Source organism: Primulina huaijiensis, unplaced genomic scaffold, assembly GCF_012295235.1.
Source record: "Primulina huaijiensis isolate GDHJ02 unplaced genomic scaffold, ASM1229523v2 scaffold25443, whole genome shotgun sequence".
Lineage (NCBI taxonomy): Eukaryota > Viridiplantae > Streptophyta > Magnoliopsida > Lamiales > Gesneriaceae > Primulina > Primulina huaijiensis.
Genome location: NW_027356198.1, coordinates 724,433 through 746,501, shown reverse-complemented (window position 1 = coordinate 746,501; position 22,069 = coordinate 724,433). Strand labels below are relative to the sequence as shown.

Genomic DNA, 22,069 nt, shown 5'->3' with positions numbered 1-22,069 from the left:
ATTTCTATCTTCTTCTTTTTTTTTTCTTTCTATTTTCTATTTCTTTCTTCACAAAAACTCTTAAAATATAATCTTATATGCTAATTTTGTGTGACAAATTTTCGACTTGACCTATAAATTTTTTTTTTATACAAAAAATATTTTTCAATTCAAAAATCTCATTTTTTGTTAATGATATGATATATGTTGATTTGATGAAAAATATTAAATTTTATGTCAAAAATATTACTTTTCATCACAAATATAGATTGAGCAGACGTGAGAATGTGTCATTAGAAATCTTTCTTTGTTTTCCTTTCCAACTTTCAAACTAAGCCCGAATGTCCAATAAATACGGCAAGATGGATTGAATTTTATTTAAAATTTCATTTTCTTCCTACTTAAATATAAATGTATCAAAAAAATATAAATATAAAATAAATTTTTTTAAAAATATAAATATAAAATGTATACAAATATGAGGGAGGCATTCTAAAATAATGATCTCTCCCGCGCTCGGTTTCAATTTCAAGTTAAACACCCAATTCAGACAATCAATTTGTGTTTCAGCAATCAGATCTTCACCTTCAATTTCTCTGATTTCTTGCTATGACAGCAGCTGAAACGAGTGTTCCCATGGATATCACCATGCAGAACCCCGCCCAATGTGGCGTTCTCGAACAAGACGCCGCCGTTACTGAGCCTCCAGCTGCATCATCTGCTCGGCCTCCTGATCCGCCGATATTCAACGAAGATAGAGTCCTTGTTTCAGGTGCAAGCTAAAACGGCGTAAATTTGCAAAACATGCTAAGTTTGTTTAATTTTTGAATCCAACTGTGGCATTTATTTTTCCAGATTAACCTAATATTTTTGAATTGCTGTCACAGTTGAAGTTTTATTGAAACCTTCCAGTACAGCTCGGTTTGATGATGTTAGGTCAACAGTCGAAAGGTAAAATTTCGGTGGTATTTAACTTTCTCATTTAGACATTTGTAATTTTTCTGTGTGAATAATGTAGGTCGAGACTTTTCTTACCTCATTCTGTCTTTATTTTTCTTATTTTTGTTGGAATTTTTTTTTAAAAATCTTTAATCTTGGGTTTCTTGTATGTAGTATGCTCGAAAAGAGAAGCATGAGCTATGCTGATGGTCCAATCCCAGTTCCAGTGGATAATTCATTTCTTGTAGATAATGTTCAAAGGATATGTATATGTGATTCAGGTATAGACGCGATTATTTTCTTAAATCATTTTTATTGGTTCAAATTTGGTTTTTTTAGAAAGAGATCTGGAAATGTAAGGAGGATTTCCACACTTCTTTCATTGTTATTTGCATTAAAATACTTGAAAATTAAGATGCAGCTATGAACTCTGATTCCTTTTCTCGTTTTGTTGTTTAAGACATGTGGGTCGAAAAGAACGATGTTCTACTGTTTTGGCAAGTCAGACCGGTCATCCATGTTTTTCAGGTCAGTTTTATGATTGTAGCTGATCGTTAGCATGATTGCTGATTTTATCTCTTGATTGTATGTATTTTATTATGGCCTTGAACAATGAATCCTCATCCTCGTACCAAGTCCATTTATATCAGTAAACACAATTTACCGACCCTTTCTATATTAGGCATGATTTAGATTGTTTATATGTATCTGTAGGAACATCATTAGTTTGATGACTAGTTATCTCGGACCTTGATTGCATGAAGTGGACTGTAAACACCTTATATAGAGTAAATAAATCATTTTAAAGCAAGAATCGTGGACAAAAAAAGGACTGTTTCCAGAAATGATTTTCAACCACTTAACCTGGACAAAAAGGACTGTTTCCAGAAATGATTTTCAACCACTTAACCTTTTGCCATTGTTACGGGTCAATTTCGACTTTTTTTTCAACAATTTCTGCAGTTGTCTAATTTTTGCAATTTCAGCTCAGTGAGGAAGGGCCTTGCGAGGAATTAAATAATGATGGCCAACATACTAGTTTTAATGAATGGATTCTTCCCGCAAATGAATTTGATGGTCTGTGGGAAAGGTTTGTTGGGCAGTACCTCGTTTTAGGTTGATAAATGTAGAACCTTGATGTCATGTTTATTATTATTACTATTGTTATCATTATTTTCTTTTTGCAGCTTAATTTATGAATCTGGCCTGAAGCAAAGGTTACTACGATATGCAGCGAGTGCATTGCTTTTTACTGAAAAGGGTGTGAATCCTTTTCTTGTGTCATGGAACCGGTGAGAGTCATTGGTTTTAGAAATATTTAACTACTGGTTTGAAATAGTACCATAAAAATTACATCTTTATGGTCAGAGTTCAAAGTCCAGAATATGCACGAAAAAATCTGTTCTTTTGTTTAGTTTAGCATTTGGTTCAAAGCACAAATCATTTAGGATCAGAAAATGGCCATGTTTCTTGCATATTATTTCTTATTTCTTTAGATGTAATTCAGAAATCAGACATTGAACCTTTCTTTTGAGTTATGATGGGAAATGGGTTGGAAAACGGGTTGCTTTGCTGCTATAATGGGTTGGACAGTGCTTTAATGCATGGCAGAAGTAGATATTATGATTTATGCATCAGTATTTGTTTAATGTCTTACTTAAAAGGGGTGTGTTTGTTAGATTAAATTTGTCTGACTAAATTCTACAGAATTCTATAAGAATATTCCAGACGATTGCTGATCCTTTTTCAATGGTTATGCAGCATTGTTCTTCTTCATGGACCTCCAGGTACGGGGAAGACATCTCTGTGTAAAGCATTGGCACAAAAACTCTCCATACGCTTAAGCTCCAGGTATGATTAAAAACTGTTTTGTATGTGTAGCAGTCATTTCATATTTAGTCCATTATGCAGTTGCATTTCGTCATTTCGGTTCAGCATTTGATATTGTTTAAAAATCAGATACCCACAGTCCCAGTTGATCGAGGTTAATGCACATTCCTTGTTCAGTAAATGGTTTTCTGAAAGTGGCAAGCTGGTAAGTCCACTGTCCTTTACATTCAATTTAACTTTTTTACTTACTAGATTTCCTCACCCAAGGTTAGATTTTAGCTGTGTTGGAATTGATATAATTAGAAATTCGGGGATTTAGCTTCCAAAATGGCCATTTAAGAGTAGATTCGAAAATTAATGTACTCCTGTCCCTGAGGGCCTGAATGTCCAGGATTAGAGATTGTTAATCTGAATATGGACAGAATTGACCTCAAACAGAGGACATCAACTAGCAGATGGATGGAAGTCTACAATTTCTCATGACAATGAAAAGCATGAGTCTGAGTTGTTTCCAGGGATACAAGGGCTGTTTCAGACCATAATAAGCATCCTATATTTTTCTTTAATTTCATATGTTGATCATGCTATTATAATATCCTGATCCAGATAACAATAATTTTGAGAAAATAGCATTCCGGTGCACTAGTTCTTCAGCTTAAAATTATTTACTGCTCAATGAAACCAACTTGCACGAAATCTTCCTTAAGTATAAGCTGCCATCATTGAATTGGTGCCTTTCAATTCTTTGAATTTCAATTATAAAAATTAAGTATGATGAGTTGTACTGTGTTCTTTTACACAGTTAAGGCTAATAACAGAGCATACCATATTATGTTTAAATTTGTGTTGAAGTTGCATATTTATCAACTTCAACTGTGATGGGGGATACCACATGTTTAAGTTTTCCCAGTCCTTACTGTTGATTGTTTGTTGTTGTTACATTATTGTGATTTCAGGTTGCAAAACTTTTCTCTAAGATTCAAGAAATGGTTGAAGAAGAAAACAATCTCGTATTTGTCTTGATTGGTAAAAAATTTTGATGGTAGATTAATAATTGTCCTGGCCTAATTATCTTAAAGCCTGCCTTAATCTTTTTGAATGAAATACCTAGATGAAGTTGAAAGTTTAGCTGCCGCTAGGAAGGCTGCTTTGTCTGGATCTGAACCTTCTGATTCCATCCGGGTACATTTCTCACGCATAAGAATATCCTCAAGTAACCGAGTGTGCATGCGAACCATTTATACCTTGAAATACTTAATGTTGTCTCCCAGGTTGTCAACGCTCTCCTGACCCAGATGGACAAGTTGAAGTCCTCACCCAATGTGATAATTCTAACCACCTCAAATATAACTGCTGCTATAGGTAAGGTTATATTGCGTGTATGCCTGTATCAGATGTTTGTATGACACATTATCATATTGCCTGCTTCATTTACCAAGCATCATGGTCTTTATGCATTCAATTTCTTCTAATGCACAGTATCATACATAATGTCAGTTCGACCTCATTGAATTGATGAATTTCAGCCGGTAAGTGATGCACATCATTCTCCTTCAGTTGTGGAGGATTTGAAGTCTGGAGTTGATTATTGGCCTTTGTTTTGCATGGGAACTGACAAAGTTTGTTCATTAAAAATTGAAAATAAAAGAAACTTTAGTATAGAGACAGATGGAATCATCAGATCCCTACGGAAGACAATCACGGGTCAATATTTTGGGTGATGAGACAAGTATTAAATTATTCATCTTAAAGCTGCCCTTTGTTAAGAAAATGACACCACGGTAATGCAACTATGTTTTGCCTTTTCAAGTTTGATGCAACTATGTTTTGCCTTACCATAGTTTGATGCAACTATGTTACCTGAACTGAAGCTTTCGGTGGCGCACGTTTATATGAGAATCTAATTTTTCAAAGAAGGAATTGAGATTGCTGCAACTGTTGGCTAAATTCTCTTTTCTTTTCCTCATATTTTCTACATTGAAGTGCATCCATGTGGTTTTCCTTAATTTTTGCACCCACTCAACTTCATCACTCAAGCTTCTACAATCCTTAAATGTTATGTTTTTCTTGATTAAAAAACCCATCTGACAAATGCTGAAGTCGAAGTTATACGCAAATTTGTTAATTTCATTTTTTTTTGTTTGCTGGAAACACATTATGTAAGTTCGGAAATCCCATTTGCCAAGTGCTTGAACTTCTATCATTTTGTGGCTGCAGATATTGCTTTCGTGGATCGAGCTGATATAAAGGCATATGTGGGACCTCCAACTCTGCAAGCACGCTTTGAAATTTTAAGATCTTGCTTGCTTGAACTTATGCGGACTGGAATATTATCAGATTCCCAGGTCCAGGTACATATTCTCAAGGATGAGTTATAGGCTTCTTAAATCTTGATTAATTGACATTGCTGTAAATGTTGAAGGGGATTCATATATCTTCCGGCAAGTGCTTAATAGACTAACTTATATGCTACAAAACGAACGAAAATGATTTGTAATGTTTGTAGGTATACCTAAACTGTGTGGCAGAGCGGCCCAATTCGGTAAATTCAACTGACACTAGCCCAGCTCGGCCCATGATTTTGCTCATTTCGTTTTACTTGATTTCCACCTCTCTCAACTTTGACGTTGGAGAAGAACAATGACAAAATATTGAAATACCATTGGACAAATGTTTTTTTAGCTCGTAGTATATTTGAATATATTAAAATAAAAGGTTATTCACCCTTGATCTGAAGTTTTTTTTGTCTCATTTTGAGTACTCAGTGTTCTTAATTTGTTCAGCTGAGGCGTGTTTTACTGTACTATAATATCGATCACGGGATTTTTTTCATTCAGAATTGCCAAATTACCATGCTTCAATGGGTGGATTACTGTTTCGATGATTTGGAAATGTGGAATATATATATTTTTGCACGGCAATTTAAGGGAAATCTGATGTAGTTGATGGCAGAAAGAAAACCATTCGACTCAACGCTATGGGGTTGGGGATAACAGTCTTTGGAATGGACTAAACATGTTGATACTTGGTGTATTAGTTGGAATAGACTAACTAGTCAATGCAGTACTGCTAATCTTTTAGTAAGATGTGGTATTCATGCAGGATGGTGATCTCCTTCTTCAGAGTTTTACTAGTTTTAAAGAGCAGCTAAATTCCACAACGGGAGCAACGGAGTCCGCAGCCCCATTAAATTTGTCTAAACAATTGCTTGAAGTTGCAGAAGCATGCAAGGTAACTTCATTTAAATTTGGGAGTGTTTCTATTTTGTCTGCGACTAGAAATTAAAATTGCCAGAAATTTTGAATTTTATGATTTCGAGCTAAAGGTTCTCATTTTCTTCATCTTCACTGCGTGGATTTGAAGCATAGTTGTGAACAATCATGGAAACAAAAGAAATGCTAAACTACAAGTCCCAAGGTTATTTTTTTTCCCTGAAATGTCATTAAAATTTAATCACCCAAAATTTAAGCGAAAACCAAACCTTTCATCATAGTTCTGTCCATACAGTAAGAGCGTCCCACAAATAAATTTCAAGCAAATATCTTTCTCAGATTTCAGCTCCTCCCAAGTCCACCGTCAGGGATACATTTGCTAGTTATATATTTCAATCTGCAGGGTTTAAGTGGAAGAACACTCAGAAAACTTCCATTTTTGGCACACGCGGCCCTTGCAAATCCTTTTACCTGTGGAACAGACAAATTCTTGCGGAAGATGATAGAAACAGCAAAACGAGAATGTTCTGAGACGCCGGACTGACTGAATTACGATTAATTTTCGCAACACCACCACTTTCAACATCAAGGTTCTCATTCAAATATGTCAGGACCATGTTTCAGAAACTGGACAAATGAAAGCTACACAGAAAGCTGCCATTAAGGGTCGCTCTACCCTTCAGTTATATGCCCATCAATTTCCAGGAAAGGGTTACAGAAATGGAGTATTAATTCATTATTTGTATCAGACAAATTAGCTCAATTGCCAAATTTCAGCAGAAACACTTGAACGTGGTTATATTTGCTGGAGTTTCTACAATAATATAATTGTTTTATCAATAATTTTGGGGTTTAACTGTTTTTTTATCTTACCATTTATATTTCGCTTCCAGAGAAATACCAGCATTTCTACACATTAAGTCGCAGAACCAAAAAGACTGCTTACTTCTGGATGTTTACGAATATGATGTGGGCACTTAAATAGCAAATCTTTAGCCTCAGAATGTCTGTCTTCATCAAAGAAGGACCTGAAAACATGTTGATACGCAGAAACAGATGGATACTCTTTCACACTCAAGGTCTTCAAGAATTCCTGAGCATCTTCCACCGACCCAAACTTTGAAATATATTTGACGAAGGGTTCGGAAAAAGGTGGGTACTTCTGTTTCTTCATCATATGTAGAAGCTCCAGAGCCTCCTCGAGTTTCCTCCCTCTAAGTAGCTTTTGGATCAGGTTCTTATAAGTAGCTTGCCAAGGCCGTGACCTAGCTTTTTTCACCAATTCAAGTAGCAATGTATATGCACCTATTGCTCTGTCCTGACTCAAGAACCCATTAACCAACACATCTACTAGGTCAGCATCAGCATCAAATCCCTTCTCCATCATCTTCGCAAAGCAAAGCATTGCCTCATCAACCTCGTTAGCCACACAATGCCCTTTTATCAATATGGTCCAAGTCTTGATATCAGGACTACAGCCTCGTTTTTCCATCTCAGTTAGGACGATATATGCTTCATCACACCTCCTTGCTTTACAAAGCCCAAACACCAATTGACTATATGTGATATTATCCGGATCATAACCAGCACTCTTCATAGTTTGAACAATTTTTTCCGCTTCATCAAACTTCCCCAAGCTAGTGAGAGACCTATGAATTCCATCATAAACACTCTTAGACATCAAATATCCAGCTGCCTCGAATTTGTTCACTACTTTAAACACCAAATCAAGATCTGGACTAGAATGTGTGGCAATCGTTCGTAAAAGCATATCACATTCCTTACAAGATGGCTTAAACGGGCTATCCATCATATGCTCGTAGAGTCTCACTGCATCCTTCAACATTTTATTCTTCTGAAGCTGCCTCGTAATCTTTATATACGAATCAAGATCCATCTCAAAACCAGAACTTTTCATCTCCTCCATGACACTCCAAAACTCTCTGATCGACTCTACCCAACATAGAACCCTCAATGTTCCATTGTAAGTAACACTGTTGTGCTTGAAACCCAAACTCTTTTCTACCCACTTGAAAAATCTGTGAGCTTTCAAAAGATACCCTTTCCCTCTAAGCTCCTTCAACACCCTTAACACAAAATTATCCGAAACCACGAATTTCATCTCCTCCAACTTCCTCTCAACCTGTTCGCCCCATTCCAAACTTTTAATGATCTCAACCACCTCATTCACAATTTCCCCCATGGCATTCTCTCTAATCAACCTTTGATAAAAATGTCTTAATGCTGTGGCCTCGTTTTCCATCTTCGAACCACGAAAAGTTGAAAAAATCGTCTTGTACGTTTCTTCATCAAGATAATACCCCTTTTCTTTCATTTCCTTTATCGTGACCCAAAATTCCTTCAAGAAATCCTTTCTTGTGTATATTCTCAACATCAAACTGTAAATAGAAGAGCTAGGCTCAAACCCATCTTCGTTAACATATTTGAAGAACCTTGAAGCTTTTTCCGGGTTTTTGCTTAATTTCTTCAAGATAAACACAACATTTTCATGGGTTAGAGCCAAATTTGAATCTTTCATCTCTTTATCTAAATTCTTACTCCAATCTTCGGACGAAAAAAGGGAGAAAACTGATTCCGGACTCGATGAAAAGAAGAGAATTTGCTCATGAGGTCTGCTTTCTAAAGACTGAATCTTTGCGAAAAGAAAAGGTGTAAATTGAGAAAAGGGGTTGACTAGTTTGGGAATTGATTGAGATTTAGATAGTTGAATTGAAGAGAGAGAGTGAGCGAATCGGAGTGTTCTCTTCATATGATTCATGGCTGCTCGCTCTTTTGATTCTCCCACGAACAGAGGTTTTTCAAGGGTTTTAAATAGGTGGGTTGGCCCAGACCTAAAGGTAGTATCGCTTGGGGGGTTGAATCATTAGAACTAGAAATTAGATACAACTTTTAAAATTATCTATTAATTCATCGTGGTTTTTTTTTTCCAAATTAAAACCCAAAATATCGAATATTTCGAATAAATGTAATTTGAAATGAATACATATTTTATGCTGTTTCTTTGTTTTTGTTTTGGATAACCTTTAATATACAGTCTTTGTGCGTAATTTATTGGATTCGATTAATTTGGAGAATAAAATCAATCGGCATATTGTTGATAATTCATCATTTCAAATCACAAATAAAACATCTAAATGGGATCTCTGTGTAATTCTTATCTGCGTAGTAATAGGTCCTTTTTTATTAAGTTTCCTCGCACTTCCAAATTTAATATGATTCAAACCATAGTCCTACAATCTAATTAAGTGGTCACATGCACAACTTTGTGAAAGATGTGCTGTATAATTTTTGATAAAAAAGATACATTTTTAAGCACAATTATCCTGTCAATTCAAGTTTCCAAATAAGAAGAGGCACGGAAAATGGAACTGTAATAGAAACCATATCTCCCAGAATGACATCTGATTCAATCTTCCTTTTTCGTTATGGCCAAAGCAGAAGTTAGAACAAAGGTCACAGGATTCCCGAGTGGACGGGATAGTTTTATATCGGTGGAGAACGATAGAACATGTCAGTAATATGTGTTGTTAAAGTTAAAGATATTGTTAAGCCAAAGCAAAACCAAATCAAGAAGATGCTACTTGGTTTCAGGGGAAAAAAAAAAGAGGAGTTCCGATTTGCAGATGAAATAACCTTGTTCGAGTTTATATTTTACAACCTCGACTGTTGCCACTCACTACACATCTCTTATCTGGGCTAAATTCTGAGTATAAATCTTGCCATGGTAAACTCCGTGTTTAGGTGAAGCTGCTAGTCGGATATAGGCAAGAGGGTCGTGTGTTCGAGCCTGCCCCTTCCCCGTTGTAAATAAAAAAAGAGTGCGGGAATGCATCTCTGCATACTTACACGTTGTTGAGTCCTCGGATAGTACACTAGCACATAATCAAGTGTGGACCACCCATAAATTTATTCTTATGGGAGAGCTGATATATTTTCACGAGGGGTCGAAACTGGTGAGTGTTAGAAAATTATCCAGAAGATATAACTGAATTGTATCTATTCAGCCCTCTTAGTCCTTCAGAACTTCTTTCCAAATTTAGTCTAAGGTAATGCACTGATCAGTAGACATTGAACTAAGTGAGTAACCAGATGATTAATGGTTACAAATTCATGGACACAAACAACGAATATCAAGCATTTATTGCACCTGAAATATAAATAGAAGTTCAAAGATTGAATCAACAAAGCTATTTCAGGAAGACAATACAATACACATATATTCTATATAAATTGTGAGTTTTCATATGTTCTCCTTACTCAGCCGCCATTATATGGAACAATGATGGGAATACCAATGTTTTCCGACAAGCAAAATCTCAAAATTCACAACCTTGTCAAAAGGCAAAATGGGACAGACCAAACTCATTTTAGATGCTTCCCTTAGCTTTCCCAAAGCTGTTTCCTAAAATAACCTGCAGTTATTTTGTCTTTGGTGGGTTCAAGCAATCAAGAAAATAAGGAAATTGTCTCATTTCTCCAGAGCAGAATCACTTAACAAGGTGGATATAAGTTGCTCTAAGAACAACAGGAGCAAAACAAATTGGATCTTTCATTGAATTATCACAATGATGTTCTTAAGCTAAACTAATACACTAATGCATAACAAAAGTAAACCAAAAAGGGAATAATCGATGACGATTAACTGAAAATGTATGCACTCCCAAGGGAAGATCAATCCATGGTCACCTGTATCTCATTAGTTCAAATGCACAATACCAAGTATAGATCAATTCATGGTCCTCCATTTATCATCCACTTCACTCAATAATGGACTGAATGACACCTGCGCCTACAGTCTTGCCTCCCTCTCTGATGGCAAATCTCATTCCCTGCTCACAAGCAACCGGCATAATTAGCTCAACCTCCATCTTGACACGGTCACCGGGCATCACCATCTTTGACTCCTCATCCTTATCATTCATAATGGAATTCACCTTCCCCGTCACGTCAGTAGTCCTCATGTAAAACTGAGGTCTATATCCTGCAAAGAAAGGGGAATGCCTTCCACCCTCTTCCTTCTTCAACACATAAACAATTGCCACAAATATCTTATGTGGAGTGATGGTTCCCGGCTTTGCCAGCACCATACCCCTCTGAATATCAAGCTTTTGAATACCTCTCAACAGCAACCCAACATTATCTCCAGCCATGGCATCATCCAAAGTCTTCTGAAACATCTCAACTCCTGTCACAATTGTGGACCTAGTATCCCTCAATCCCACAAGATCCACATTATCACCAATCTTAACAGTCCCTCTCTCTATCCTACCGGTAGCCACAGTCCCTCTACCCGTAATCGAGAAAACATCCTCAACCGCCATCAGAAATGGCAAATCAGTCTGCCTCTGAGGAATAGGAATGTAAGCATCTACCTCATCCATTAACTTGTAAATCTTGTCCACCCACTTATTCTCCCCTCTCTTAATCTTGGGATTTTCCATTAAAGCCTCTAAAGCAAGCAACGCAGAACCACAAACGATTGGAATATCATCACCAGGAAACTCATAAGAAGACAATAACTCCCTTACCTCAAGCTCCACCAACTGAATCAACTCCTCATCATCGACTTGATCTTCTTTATTCAAGAAAACCACCATATTCGGAACCCCAACTTGCTTCGCCAACAAAATATGTTCTTTCGTCTGCGGCATTGGTCCATCAGCCCCAGAAACCACCAAAATCGCTCCATCCATTTGGGCAGCTCCAGTAATCATATTCTTAACATAATCAGCATGTCCCGGGCAATCAACGTGAGCATAGTGTCGTGTCTCAGTCTCATACTCAACGGTAGCTGTATTAATAGTAATCCCACGAGCTCTCTCTTCAGGGGCAGCATCGATTTCATCGTATTTCTTAGGAGCAGAGTTACCAACGGAAGCTAAAGCCATGGTAAGCGCAGCAGTGAGGGTGGTTTTCCCATGGTCGACATGGCCAATTGTGCCGATGTTTACATGGGGCTTTTTGCGCTCAAATTTTCCACGCGCTGCGCGAATTGTGAAGCGGCGGAGCGGCGCCGTGGTAGCAGTAGTGGGTTGGAGGACGAGGGTAGTAGAGAAGGAGGGTGTGAAGGAAGAGGATAGGATGACTTTGGTGGGTTTTGAAGAAATGGGATTCGAGAGAGAATGGGCGGAGGGATATCCCAATTTTGTGGCGGTCGTCGATGATACGGCAGCTGCGGAAATTGAAGCCATGGGCGGCGACAGCTGAGAGGAGAAGAGAGGAGAGTGGCGATGGATGGGGTTTGGAGGGATAACAAAAGTGTGTGAGCGTGTTATATGTTTGGTAGAGCAAATATGGCCTTTCGTGCGATTCCTATCCAATCCACGAATGAGCTGCACTAAATATCAATTCCTATAGTTTCTCTTATTTTTTTCTTTAATTTTCTTTACAACAAATGGAATATGCGATTCTTTAAATTCAAAAATAATTTAATGAGATATATGTTTTTCTTTGAGGTATGATCGAATACATTTCTTGTGACTTGAATGAGCTGCACTAAATAATGGAAGCCCACAAAAATTTGAGTCTACTTTTGGTCCACGTTCAAAAATTTAGGCCACAAAAAAATTACAAGGTCCAAGCTCATATTAATTTTGAAAATTAATTTCTGCCAGTTTGTGCAAGAGATGTATTTTTTTATACATCGGTCACTCTTTATTTAAGAAAATGATCTCTTCAAGTATATTTCAAATACACTTCAGGATGTCGTTTTTTTTAAAAAAAAGTTGACCGAAATTATTTAACAAATTTCTCCGTGCAAGAACAGGTTGTAATTCAATAAAGAATATGTATACAAGCTTTATTACTTTTAATGTAACTTATATTGCCATAGTAAATGACATTATATACAAATTATTATTCAGTCCTTAAATTATTGAATCGATAAAGAAAAAAAGAAATAGAAGGCTTCAAATAACTGGCTAAAGCTTACAACCAATATATACTAAACTGCAAAGAAACACAGCACCCACTATAACAACCATTGTCAACGTACTTTTCTTTACGGCACAGACAAATATAAACAATTTCCCGTCATCCTCGAACAATCTCACCAGTAAAATAACAAGTAGTCTCTTTGGACAACAACGATAGTCGATTCAAGAATAAATGCCATGTAAAGTTGTTAATACACAAAGATGTAGCTATATACATTTGTACTTTTCTGAGAAAGCTAGATTATCTGTGGAATAGAGAGAAATATATTAAAGGTATTCAAGTTTGAAATAAGATAAATATTTAATGATATATCACCTAGCAGCATTGTCCTTATCTATGGCATATGTGTTCGAGCTACAATCGTGGTTTTCCTGGTCCACTTCAACAAGAGCAGCAAGAAGCAAAAAGCTGGGATCAAGAACGGGTCCTTACTAAACGTCTTTCATTTACCTGACCTTAGTTTTTTTAGCACTCTCACTGGTTAGAAGAAGCATTGATCGTTCTGGAATATCTTCAACCCGCAAGATAAGGATGAAAACGACAGGAATAAAGAACAAATCAAATTAATTTCTTCGGCTGAGCCAGATCAGATTGCAAGACTTACATCAACCAGGAACTTCGATACCAATGATTACTTGTACCATGTATGGTGCAACTTAAGTTCCGTTAACTTTTGATGGCAGAAGCTAAGAACCTCCAGACGAGTCTCTTGGGGAAGGTCATTCAGAAGATCCATAACAGCTATTTCATGCTTCTTATGAAGATCGCCTAGCTCCCTAAGCTGCTCCTCCAATAGATGCTCTAGCTTATCAACAATAATTTTGATGTCAGTTGAATCTGTTTCGTGTTGTATCAAGATTTTCTCAAGCGAATAAGAACGGTTGGCAGGAATATCAGCAACTTCTGAATCAGGGGGTCCAGAATTCGCTTCCTCCACATTATTATCAGAATCAGAATAATATTCCACATGACCGAACGAGGAAGTAAAATGGTAAGGATCCATATCTCTATGGCCACTAGGAGATTGTAAATTTTCTTCATACAAGCAGTATCCAGAGGCTACTGACTCTGCCAACAAGGTAGATGGCCCAGGCCTAAGTGGTGAGGTTTCCCCACTAGCTTTGGGTGAATCGGACCAATACTTCCGACCGGATGGTAATCTTTCCAGAACAAATGGGCCAGAATCACTAGTAATGGGGGAAGCATCATCCACAGCTCCAGATTCAGCACTTTCTGAAATAATCTCACCTTTAACATTGTCACCAGAGGCTTTTATAGGCGCCCAATCAGGAATATGAGATCGGATTTCAGAATCAATCATTGCACTAATTAGCGAGACATCATGATCAGTCAGGTCGAGCTCTTCAACCATCTCACTAGCAACAGCAGTTGAAGTATCCACCTCAATATCAAATGGGAAGTGAATGTTTCGAATATGACCTGCTCAAGAAGAAAACCAATTGCACCCATGAGGGAACTCTTTGTAAAAAAAAAAACACTGAATCAGCTGAGTAAGGAAAAAAACATAACCTGATGAATCTGCAATTCGAAGTTTCAAAAATATTGTATTATGGTCTTTTCTTTGACCATGCACCGTGAAATCTCGACTTCCCTCGGGCGTAGAGTCTTCAGAGTTTTTTCCTCGGTCAAGCTGATTGCCATTGTCATCTTCAAATATGAAGTGTCAAAACTGGGAAGGACGACAGAATTCCAATAAAGAAATGGCGGAAACCAGTCACATGTACCTGCATCCAAGGGTTGGGATTGCAAACAGCGACCTCTACTTCCAGATTCCTCATCAGGTAGGAGAAATGGGTCCATCAAAAGTTCTCTTGCCGACAACCTCTCAGAGACTTCTGCAATGCACTTCTCTATAAATGACCGAACCCCAGGATCCTTAACTTTTTCCAATGATGCAGGTTTTATTCCCTGTTCAAGCGGGAACAATGAAAAACAACGTGGTTGCAGGGTGCAGAAGAGAAGTCAAGAAAATATAAGTAAACTTTTCCTCGATCCAAATTGGGGCAACTAAAATTTGCATAAAAGTAGAAGCAATAAACTATTACTTTTCCTTCTTCCTAGGCTTCTAACATCAAAATCGTAGAGCTATGGATCTCACTGATAATTTAGTTTTAGTGCGACAAGAAGATCAACAACAAACCATGCAAATAAAAGTGGATCACAAACAGAATATTTGACCAACTCCAATAGGATGGAGATGAGTCGAGTGTTTTGTGGTACAAAAAAAATTTCAACACCAAACATCCAAGTATCTAAATGCGAGGTCCACGTGACTCTTTAGAGAAGTACTCTAATGAACAACCATGACAGCGTGAACATAATTTCAGGCAATTATTTTGATAAGAGAACCTTCATTAGTCAGGGGCTAATTTCTTTTAATACCCCATACCACACAGCGGTCCCCATAAAAACTAGTACTGAAGAATGAATCTAAAGGGAAAAAAAGCATTATAATACATATTCAAACTGAAAAACATGCTGATTACAGAAAAGATTCAAATATTACACCGAGAGTAACAAATGACTTACTGCTGTCACTTTCTTATATATCTGAGCAGCATTAGCACATTCAACATATGGATACTCAAAGGTCACTAGCTCCAGCAAGGACATTCCAAAAGCATATATATCTACAAGTTCATTGTATTCCTCCTCGTAAAGCTCCGGAGCCATGAATTCCGGTGTGCCTGGTATCAAAATCACATTACATCATTACCTTCAAGGTATAAACACCTATCGCATGCCACATAAAAACAATAAAAATACAAGTAAATCAAACGTCACCTATAACACTATGAGCTGAACGTGCCTGTTGAAGAATAGCAGCAAGTCCTAGATCACCAATTTTCACCTCCCCTTGATTTCCATTGACAAAAATATTGTCACACTTTAAGTCCCTATGAATAACAGGTGGGTCATGGCTATGAAGATAAGAAAGCCCCTCCAGGATTTGTCTTGACCAATTTTTCAGTGCCCTCACATCAACATGCTTGTGTTTCTTCCGATACCTAAACAGAAACCAGATTCAGCTCCCAATACACCATCCACGTCCAACTCTATAAATCAAATAAGCACTTAAATTTCAACATACTGCCGCAGAGTCCCCGATGTGAAAATTTCGGTTATGAAGTTGATGTGCTCGTTCTTGGGATCAATCCAAGAATTGTAGAATTTGATAATATTTTTGTGCTTGAGGGTTTTTAGTAAGTGAACTTCGGAATACAACCTCTCAAAGTCAACGGAATTCCTCATGAGATCAGCAATTTTAACTTGATTCCAAGCTACCTCTATTCCTTCCCGTTCATCGAATGCCCTATATCTATTTTGACAGCATAAAAAAGGCATGACCCACAAAAACACCATAATTAGTCAAATTCTGTATATGTACTAATAAACAGATAAATTGAAGCAGCAGGAATTCCAGAAAAGCGTACACTTTCTTGAAAGCTCCTTTGCCAAGCACTTCTTTATACTACAAAATTGCACGTCACAACAAATTGAAAATCAGCAAGCAGAGAGCATATGATTAAATTATGATAGAAAGATGATCGCTTCCAAAATAAAAAAAAACCACCTGACGCAAACGCAAATCATCCCAAACTTTGAATTGCACCGTTAGCTATGATTACATAATATTTAAAATCAAAGCATTGAGAGAAACTCTAAGAAGGATACGCACCCGACCGTAGCGACCAGAGGTATCAACCTCAACAAACTCAGGCTCGGAATCGGAATCTTCGGGGTCGGATTCCGCCACGGAATCTTGCGGCATTGTCCCAGTTAATGAAAAAAATTACAGAAACAAAAGACCTCGCAGATTCAGATCTATCTAAAAACGAAAACTTGGAGTATTTGCGGCTGATTAAACTAGTTGACACTCGAATTGGAATCAAGAAGATTAAAAATATGGAATACGAACAAAATATGTAAGAATTTCTCAACTCTGTGAGATTTGAATTGGAATTTTATATTCTGAGTCTTATATAACATATGTATATGTGTACATATACGTGGGATTTGGCAACATAGAAAAAGATTTGATCGAAACGAGGAAGCAAACTCCTGTCATCTCAGGCTATTCTTTTCTATTTCTATTTGGAACAAATCTAGAGGTAAATTCATTAATTTTTATGTCAAAACTTTATTTTTTATTTAAAATATAAATCAAATTTACTCATCTCATACAAATAAATATGTGAAATCGTCTTACAAAAATCTTATTTTTTAAAAATTTTAGAAAAAGAGTTGATAACGTAATAATAAATTAGTAAATATGAGATCGAGTTAACTCAATTTTTTTGACAAGAATGACTCTTTTATAAAACGTTGTACGGGTTGACTCGATCCATATTTATAAATAAAAATAATATTTTAACATAAAAAATAATTTTTATGAATCGAGTCGACTTAGAGATTAGCCTTTCAAGATTGACATGTGAAACGGTCTCATATTTGAGTTTTTGTTTAAAAAATAATATTTTTTATGGATAGAATCGGATACTAATTGAATATTGAGACAATGTCATAATTTTTTTGTGTGATAATAAACAAAACAAACATATTAATTTTTCGCTTCTATTTTATTATCCTACATAAATTTTTATGTTTAAAACGGCACATTTTATTGTTGTTATTTTTTGATAAAAAAATAATATATATATATATATATCACAACAATTCCACATATAAATTGTATTATAAATAATTCCACAATGACAACAAATAGTTTTATCTTATCTAAACTTTTTTTCTTTTTTGAATACGAAAGGATAGATTTGCCAGTTTATAGCATAGAATATAAAATAAAGTACTACAACAAATTAAAGATAATGAAATTCAAATTCATAACAATTTTAAACATTTATCCAAACGTCAAAATAACTTATTTTTTAAAAAATATTTTTAAAAGCTGAAGTTATTTAAATTTTTTTTAAGCAACAATTTTTGTACCCAAACTACTAAAAATTTCAATTTAAAGGTTTTTCTTTTTTGGTTCCTTTTGTTTTATTACCAGTCATCAGCAATGCACCAACAATTCATCTTCAAACATCCAAACACCTTTCATAGAGGGAAATAAAAAAAATTATCGATATTTGCTCGAGAGCTGAAATAACTACAGCCGAAGGCAGCCAGGTGAGATGCGGCTTTCTGTTAAGTCCCGATCTTGAATGTCAAACTGATACTTGCATCTATTTTTCACACAAAAAAATGCATCTCAAAATAAACTTAAAATCTAATTTCACACAAAAAAGATCGTACTTAAGATATGAAATGAAACACAGATGTACAGCAAAATATTGGAAGCCATTCAGTGTTCTTGGAAAAGGCAGGGAGAGCAACATGCCATAGTCACTGATATCATGTGATCTGGATAAGTTTGATTTACTAGCCGTCGGATTATTCATTCAACATTTTTCTTTAACGCATTATAATACATTGAAGACACACTACAACTGCAAAAATGTCTCCATGCTTAGAACTCAGCTAAATCAAGAAACGTGTGTTCAAAACAAGTTGAATCAGGAAGCATCAAAACATATAAAAAATTATTGCAGAACATAAGAAGTTATAGAACGAGTATAGGGAAGACAACTCGCAAACAAGCACTAAAGTCTAAATGTCCTGTTTTTCATTTTAAATAAATAAAAAATAGTAATAATTATTTTTTTTCATTCCCGAAACCTTACCTTTAAATTTGTAAACATGATTATTATTTTCAATTCAACCTCTATCGATCCCTCAAAATTCTATTATTATTTTATTATAACATATTATATTTCAAAACGCTCCGTTCCAAGTACGGAGAACATGAAACCAAACGCTACCCGAGTTCTTGTCAAATTAAAAGCTACAGCCTACACGGATACCCCACAAAAGTAGCCAACAGAAGCATGCATATATACTTTTACTCTATGCTTTTTCATCATCAAGAAAGATAGCTATTTTCCCCTGAATTCTATTCAAAGCATCAGACAAGACATTTTACAGTAAATGGTAGGAAATCAATGCTTTAATGAATAACAGACTACGTGGGAATAATATCTAAGGTTTACAAATTTGCTCTACAAACTCAAATTGCTCGAGTACTAGTGCCAAAGTGAGAGCAACGACAAACAAATTGGTGGCTAGCAAAGAATTCCACTCATGTTTTCATATACTTTGAATCCTCATACAGTGATTACCTAATAAGTCGTGTGTACTAAGAGATCAAGTCCTTGAACAGTAATAAACACGACAAAAACTTATGCTTTCAAAAATAAATGTGTGTTTTCCACTCAACACTGCCCCACCATTAATAAATGAATATACCTTTTCCATCTCCACTATCTAGACAGGAAGTTTTGCTTCTCAGGTGCATTGATCACTGCCTTTTAAGGGCATTCATTTTATCTCTGAGATAGTAAAGCTTGGCTCTCCTCACTTTCTTCTGGTCCAACACCTTTATCTCCTTTATATTTGGAGAATACCTGTCATCACCCATTCATTTAGAGGCTAACTCGTGGCAGTATCCGAGAAATATAACTGATAAGGAAGTTTATAAAATAAATTCAAGAGAACATCGTAAGAGAGCGGGAAACATCATAACAAAACACATAGATCAAGGGGTTCTACAAATTTCATTTTATGCATTCCATAACATTGCTTACATCTTGGAGTCTATTGTTATAAGCATAACTGATAAATCAAACCGATATCAATGAAAAAGATCCCACATTACACCGCAATAAATATAACAAAAGAAAATCAGCAGGCGATTCAGAACCTTAGAAGGTTGCGAGAAGCAAATAGGATCAATAAAATAGCACTCAAAGTCACATCAAAGTTAATACTCCAGAATTATTCTCATCATATGATTTTTGCACCTCCCGTGGAAGTACAAATGCTAAGAATAGATCTGAATTCTAAAAACCAGTTCCAAAAGAGAAGTGGTGGCAACAGGGTTTAATGGTGGCACAAGATGAGGATCTTGGCTAGTAAGTTCCCAAGACAAATAATAAACCCCATACTTGGTACCACTCTATGAGAAATTCACTACATTTTCCCTGATAAGTACCCCCAAAACAAGCAATGATAATGTATTCGAAAAATAAATAAATGAAGGGTTGACAACATGGAAATGCATACTCACAAATGGTATAGAGATTCAATGCCCACTCCTGCTACAAGTCTTCTTATCCTGAAAGTGGTATTTAGACCAGCATTTCGTCTAGCTATAACAATACCTTTTATGGTTGAAGTACGTCTCTTATTTTCTGGTACTTCCTGCCATGGCAAAATCATGAGAAAACAAATCAAGTCTTAAAGATAGACAGTGAAAAAATGCACTATCATGATTATTCTGAAGGAAAACCAGTACCACTTTAAGCTGGACAATACAACCTGGCCTGACATCGGGTATCTCTCGATTTGATTTCACTTCCTCAACTGCTTCTTTATCAACTATCTGCAGTTCGTGTCGAGCAAATAATATGTAGCCACTATGTAATAATTTCTACCACGTCATGTAGGTAGAAAGGAAAATAATAGAGTGAAAATTCGCAAATTAATGCCTGCATAATGTGCCTGGCTGTTTTATCCAGCCTCTTGAATTTGATGCGCTGAGGCACATCACAAGAATGGGACTCATCTTCAGAAGCAGATCCAACATTTGTAATATTCCTTGTTGGCAAGGCAAATACCATTGAAGATGACTGATTCAAGCATGAGTTTAGACCTATTCCGTCGCTTGTAGAAAAGTTTGGAGATGAAGTTTTAGTGCCAATATTTTTATCCTGGATTGAGACACACTTTCATCAGAATCAGAAAACCAAATGGCCAGACAAAAACAAGTGCTGAAATCTCCGTAAGCAACATTAAGAGACAAAGCAATAGATAGCTCAAATACATCAAAGTCACCAGATTTACACGATCTAAGCCCTTCAGTCAATTCGGTCCAATGAATAAACAACCTCGAGTTTTATTCAAGGCTCACAACATAATTATCCAAAGCTGGCGGCATCCTGGTGGCCATCTTGCAAACTTCTGGATTTATACTTAACTGACTCGGCCAAATGAATAACTCTAGATGCATGACTCCAAGAAATAACATTCAAGGACAATCAGCAATCAGCTAGCATTCATGAGAATTAATCAATAATCAACACATACCAAGAAGAATGCCGAGCTGGAATAAAGCTGATAATTGAATCGCGGCGCCTGATTAACCAAATTCGCCAGAAATTTCGATTCAACATATGATATTGTTTTCAAGTCAACATTTTTCAGATTGTCGACCCTTAGTCGCGCGAAAAATCGAAGCTTCCCAAACAGAGATTGCATAGCTCTGAATCAAAACCTGAATAAGAAAAAACAAAAAAAAATTCATGACATAGTCGACATGCAATCAATAGCGCAGAGGTAAATCATTTCAAAAATATAGCGAACCTCGTATGAATCTCTGGAAGATCAAAATTTCACAAAACCCTAATCAACAAACAATACGGAGGGGTTTCGAGTGTATGAGGAAACAAATTGACATGACAGCCCTTGAGAGTTACCTTATTTTTCAGCGATGCCATATCCCAACAAAATCATATTTAATTTTTAAAAAAACTTATTTTGTAATAAGGTTTTAAATTTTATTTCATCGCCAACACAAACAAATTTACAAATTGTAATAAGCACGAAATAAAGCACACCATTTTTTTGTTTTCGTTTGCAACATAATTCAAATACAATCAGATTTATGACCTCCCGATTTACATTTAATACATATCATATTTCGATTTGTATTTTTGTATTAAATCTCTTGTGAGACGGTGTCTTCATCCATCAGACGAATCAACAATGTCCATATTTACAACAATAAGTAATATTTTGGTCATAAAAAGTAATATTTTTTTTATTGGTGATCCAAATAAGATCCGACAAAAATTTTGTTTATATTTTGATATCACTTTTTTTTTCCAATTTAATAATACATAATCATTTAAAAAATATTAATATAAGCGCTTGATCAAGATATGAAGATATTTATAAATCTTTTATGTACATATTCAAATTTTTATTTTTGTGCCCACTATCCATTGAGTGAAGTGACATAATCTTCTTTCTGTTTTTGTTCGTGGCTGATGTCAGAGTCCAAACACCGA

General features: G+C 36.0%; 5 protein-coding genes across 7 annotated transcripts; 1 reads left to right on the top strand and 4 right to left on the bottom strand.

Moving 5' to 3' along the window:
- Positions 1-477: 477 nt before the first annotated feature.
- On the top strand, positions 478-6,761 carry LOC140967532 (pachytene checkpoint protein 2 homolog). Of its 2 annotated transcripts, none has more exons than XM_073428113.1 (14): positions 478-751; positions 867-930; positions 1,093-1,199; positions 1,379-1,446; positions 1,905-2,008; positions 2,106-2,210; positions 2,680-2,769; positions 2,878-2,902; positions 3,705-3,774; positions 3,860-3,930; positions 4,020-4,110; positions 4,966-5,099; positions 5,851-5,979; positions 6,364-6,761. In XM_073428113.1, exons 1-14 carry the CDS (start codon positions 589-591, stop codon positions 6,502-6,504), a joined length of 1,362 nt encoding a protein of 453 aa, XP_073284214.1. In that variant the 5' UTR covers positions 478-588; the 3' UTR covers positions 6,505-6,761. The 2 variants fall into 2 exon arrangements, with proteins under 2 accessions (XP_073284214.1, XP_073284213.1); XM_073428112.1 differs by having other exon boundaries at positions 2,878-2,953.
- On the bottom strand, positions 6,148-8,837 carry LOC140967531 (pentatricopeptide repeat-containing protein At3g48250, chloroplastic). The gene has a single exon (XM_073428111.1). It carries the CDS (start codon positions 8,737-8,739, stop codon positions 6,877-6,879), a length of 1,863 nt encoding a protein of 620 aa, XP_073284212.1. The 5' UTR covers positions 8,740-8,837; the 3' UTR covers positions 6,148-6,876.
- Positions 8,838-10,427: 1,590 nt separating this feature from the next.
- On the bottom strand, positions 10,428-12,266 carry LOC140967524 (elongation factor Tu, chloroplastic-like). Its single transcript, XM_073428094.1, has one exon. It carries the CDS (start codon positions 12,170-12,172, stop codon positions 10,739-10,741), a length of 1,434 nt encoding a protein of 477 aa, XP_073284195.1. The 5' UTR covers positions 12,173-12,266; the 3' UTR covers positions 10,428-10,738.
- A 654-nt stretch (positions 12,267-12,920) lies between these two features.
- On the bottom strand, positions 12,921-17,038 carry LOC140967523 (probable serine/threonine-protein kinase WNK3). Its single transcript, XM_073428093.1, has 8 exons — positions 16,618-17,038; positions 16,373-16,410; positions 16,030-16,257; positions 15,723-15,946; positions 15,468-15,625; positions 14,663-14,846; positions 14,448-14,585; positions 12,921-14,357 (listed from the first exon to the last, which is right to left on the bottom strand). Exons 1-8 carry the CDS (start codon positions 16,708-16,710, stop codon positions 13,549-13,551), a joined length of 1,872 nt encoding a protein of 623 aa, XP_073284194.1. The 5' UTR covers positions 16,711-17,038; the 3' UTR covers positions 12,921-13,548.
- An 865-nt stretch (positions 17,039-17,903) lies between these two features.
- On the bottom strand, positions 17,904-21,491 carry LOC140967525 (large ribosomal subunit protein bL19c-like). 2 transcript variants are annotated; one of them, XR_012173593.1, is made up of 7 exons: positions 21,363-21,491; positions 21,087-21,273; positions 20,489-20,710; positions 20,296-20,382; positions 20,068-20,201; positions 19,248-19,405; positions 17,904-18,127 (listed from the first exon to the last, which is right to left on the bottom strand). XR_012173593.1 is itself a non-coding variant. In XM_073428095.1 (6 exons), the coding sequence occupies exons 2-6, from the start codon at positions 21,255-21,257 to the stop codon at positions 19,300-19,302; spliced, it is 720 nt and encodes a 239-aa protein (XP_073284196.1). In that variant the 5' UTR covers positions 21,258-21,273; positions 21,363-21,491; the 3' UTR covers positions 19,065-19,299. The 2 variants fall into 2 exon arrangements, 1 of the variants encoding a protein (XP_073284196.1); XM_073428095.1 differs by lacking the exon at positions 17,904-18,127 and having other exon boundaries at positions 19,065-19,405.
- Positions 21,492-22,069: the final 578 nt, after the last annotated feature.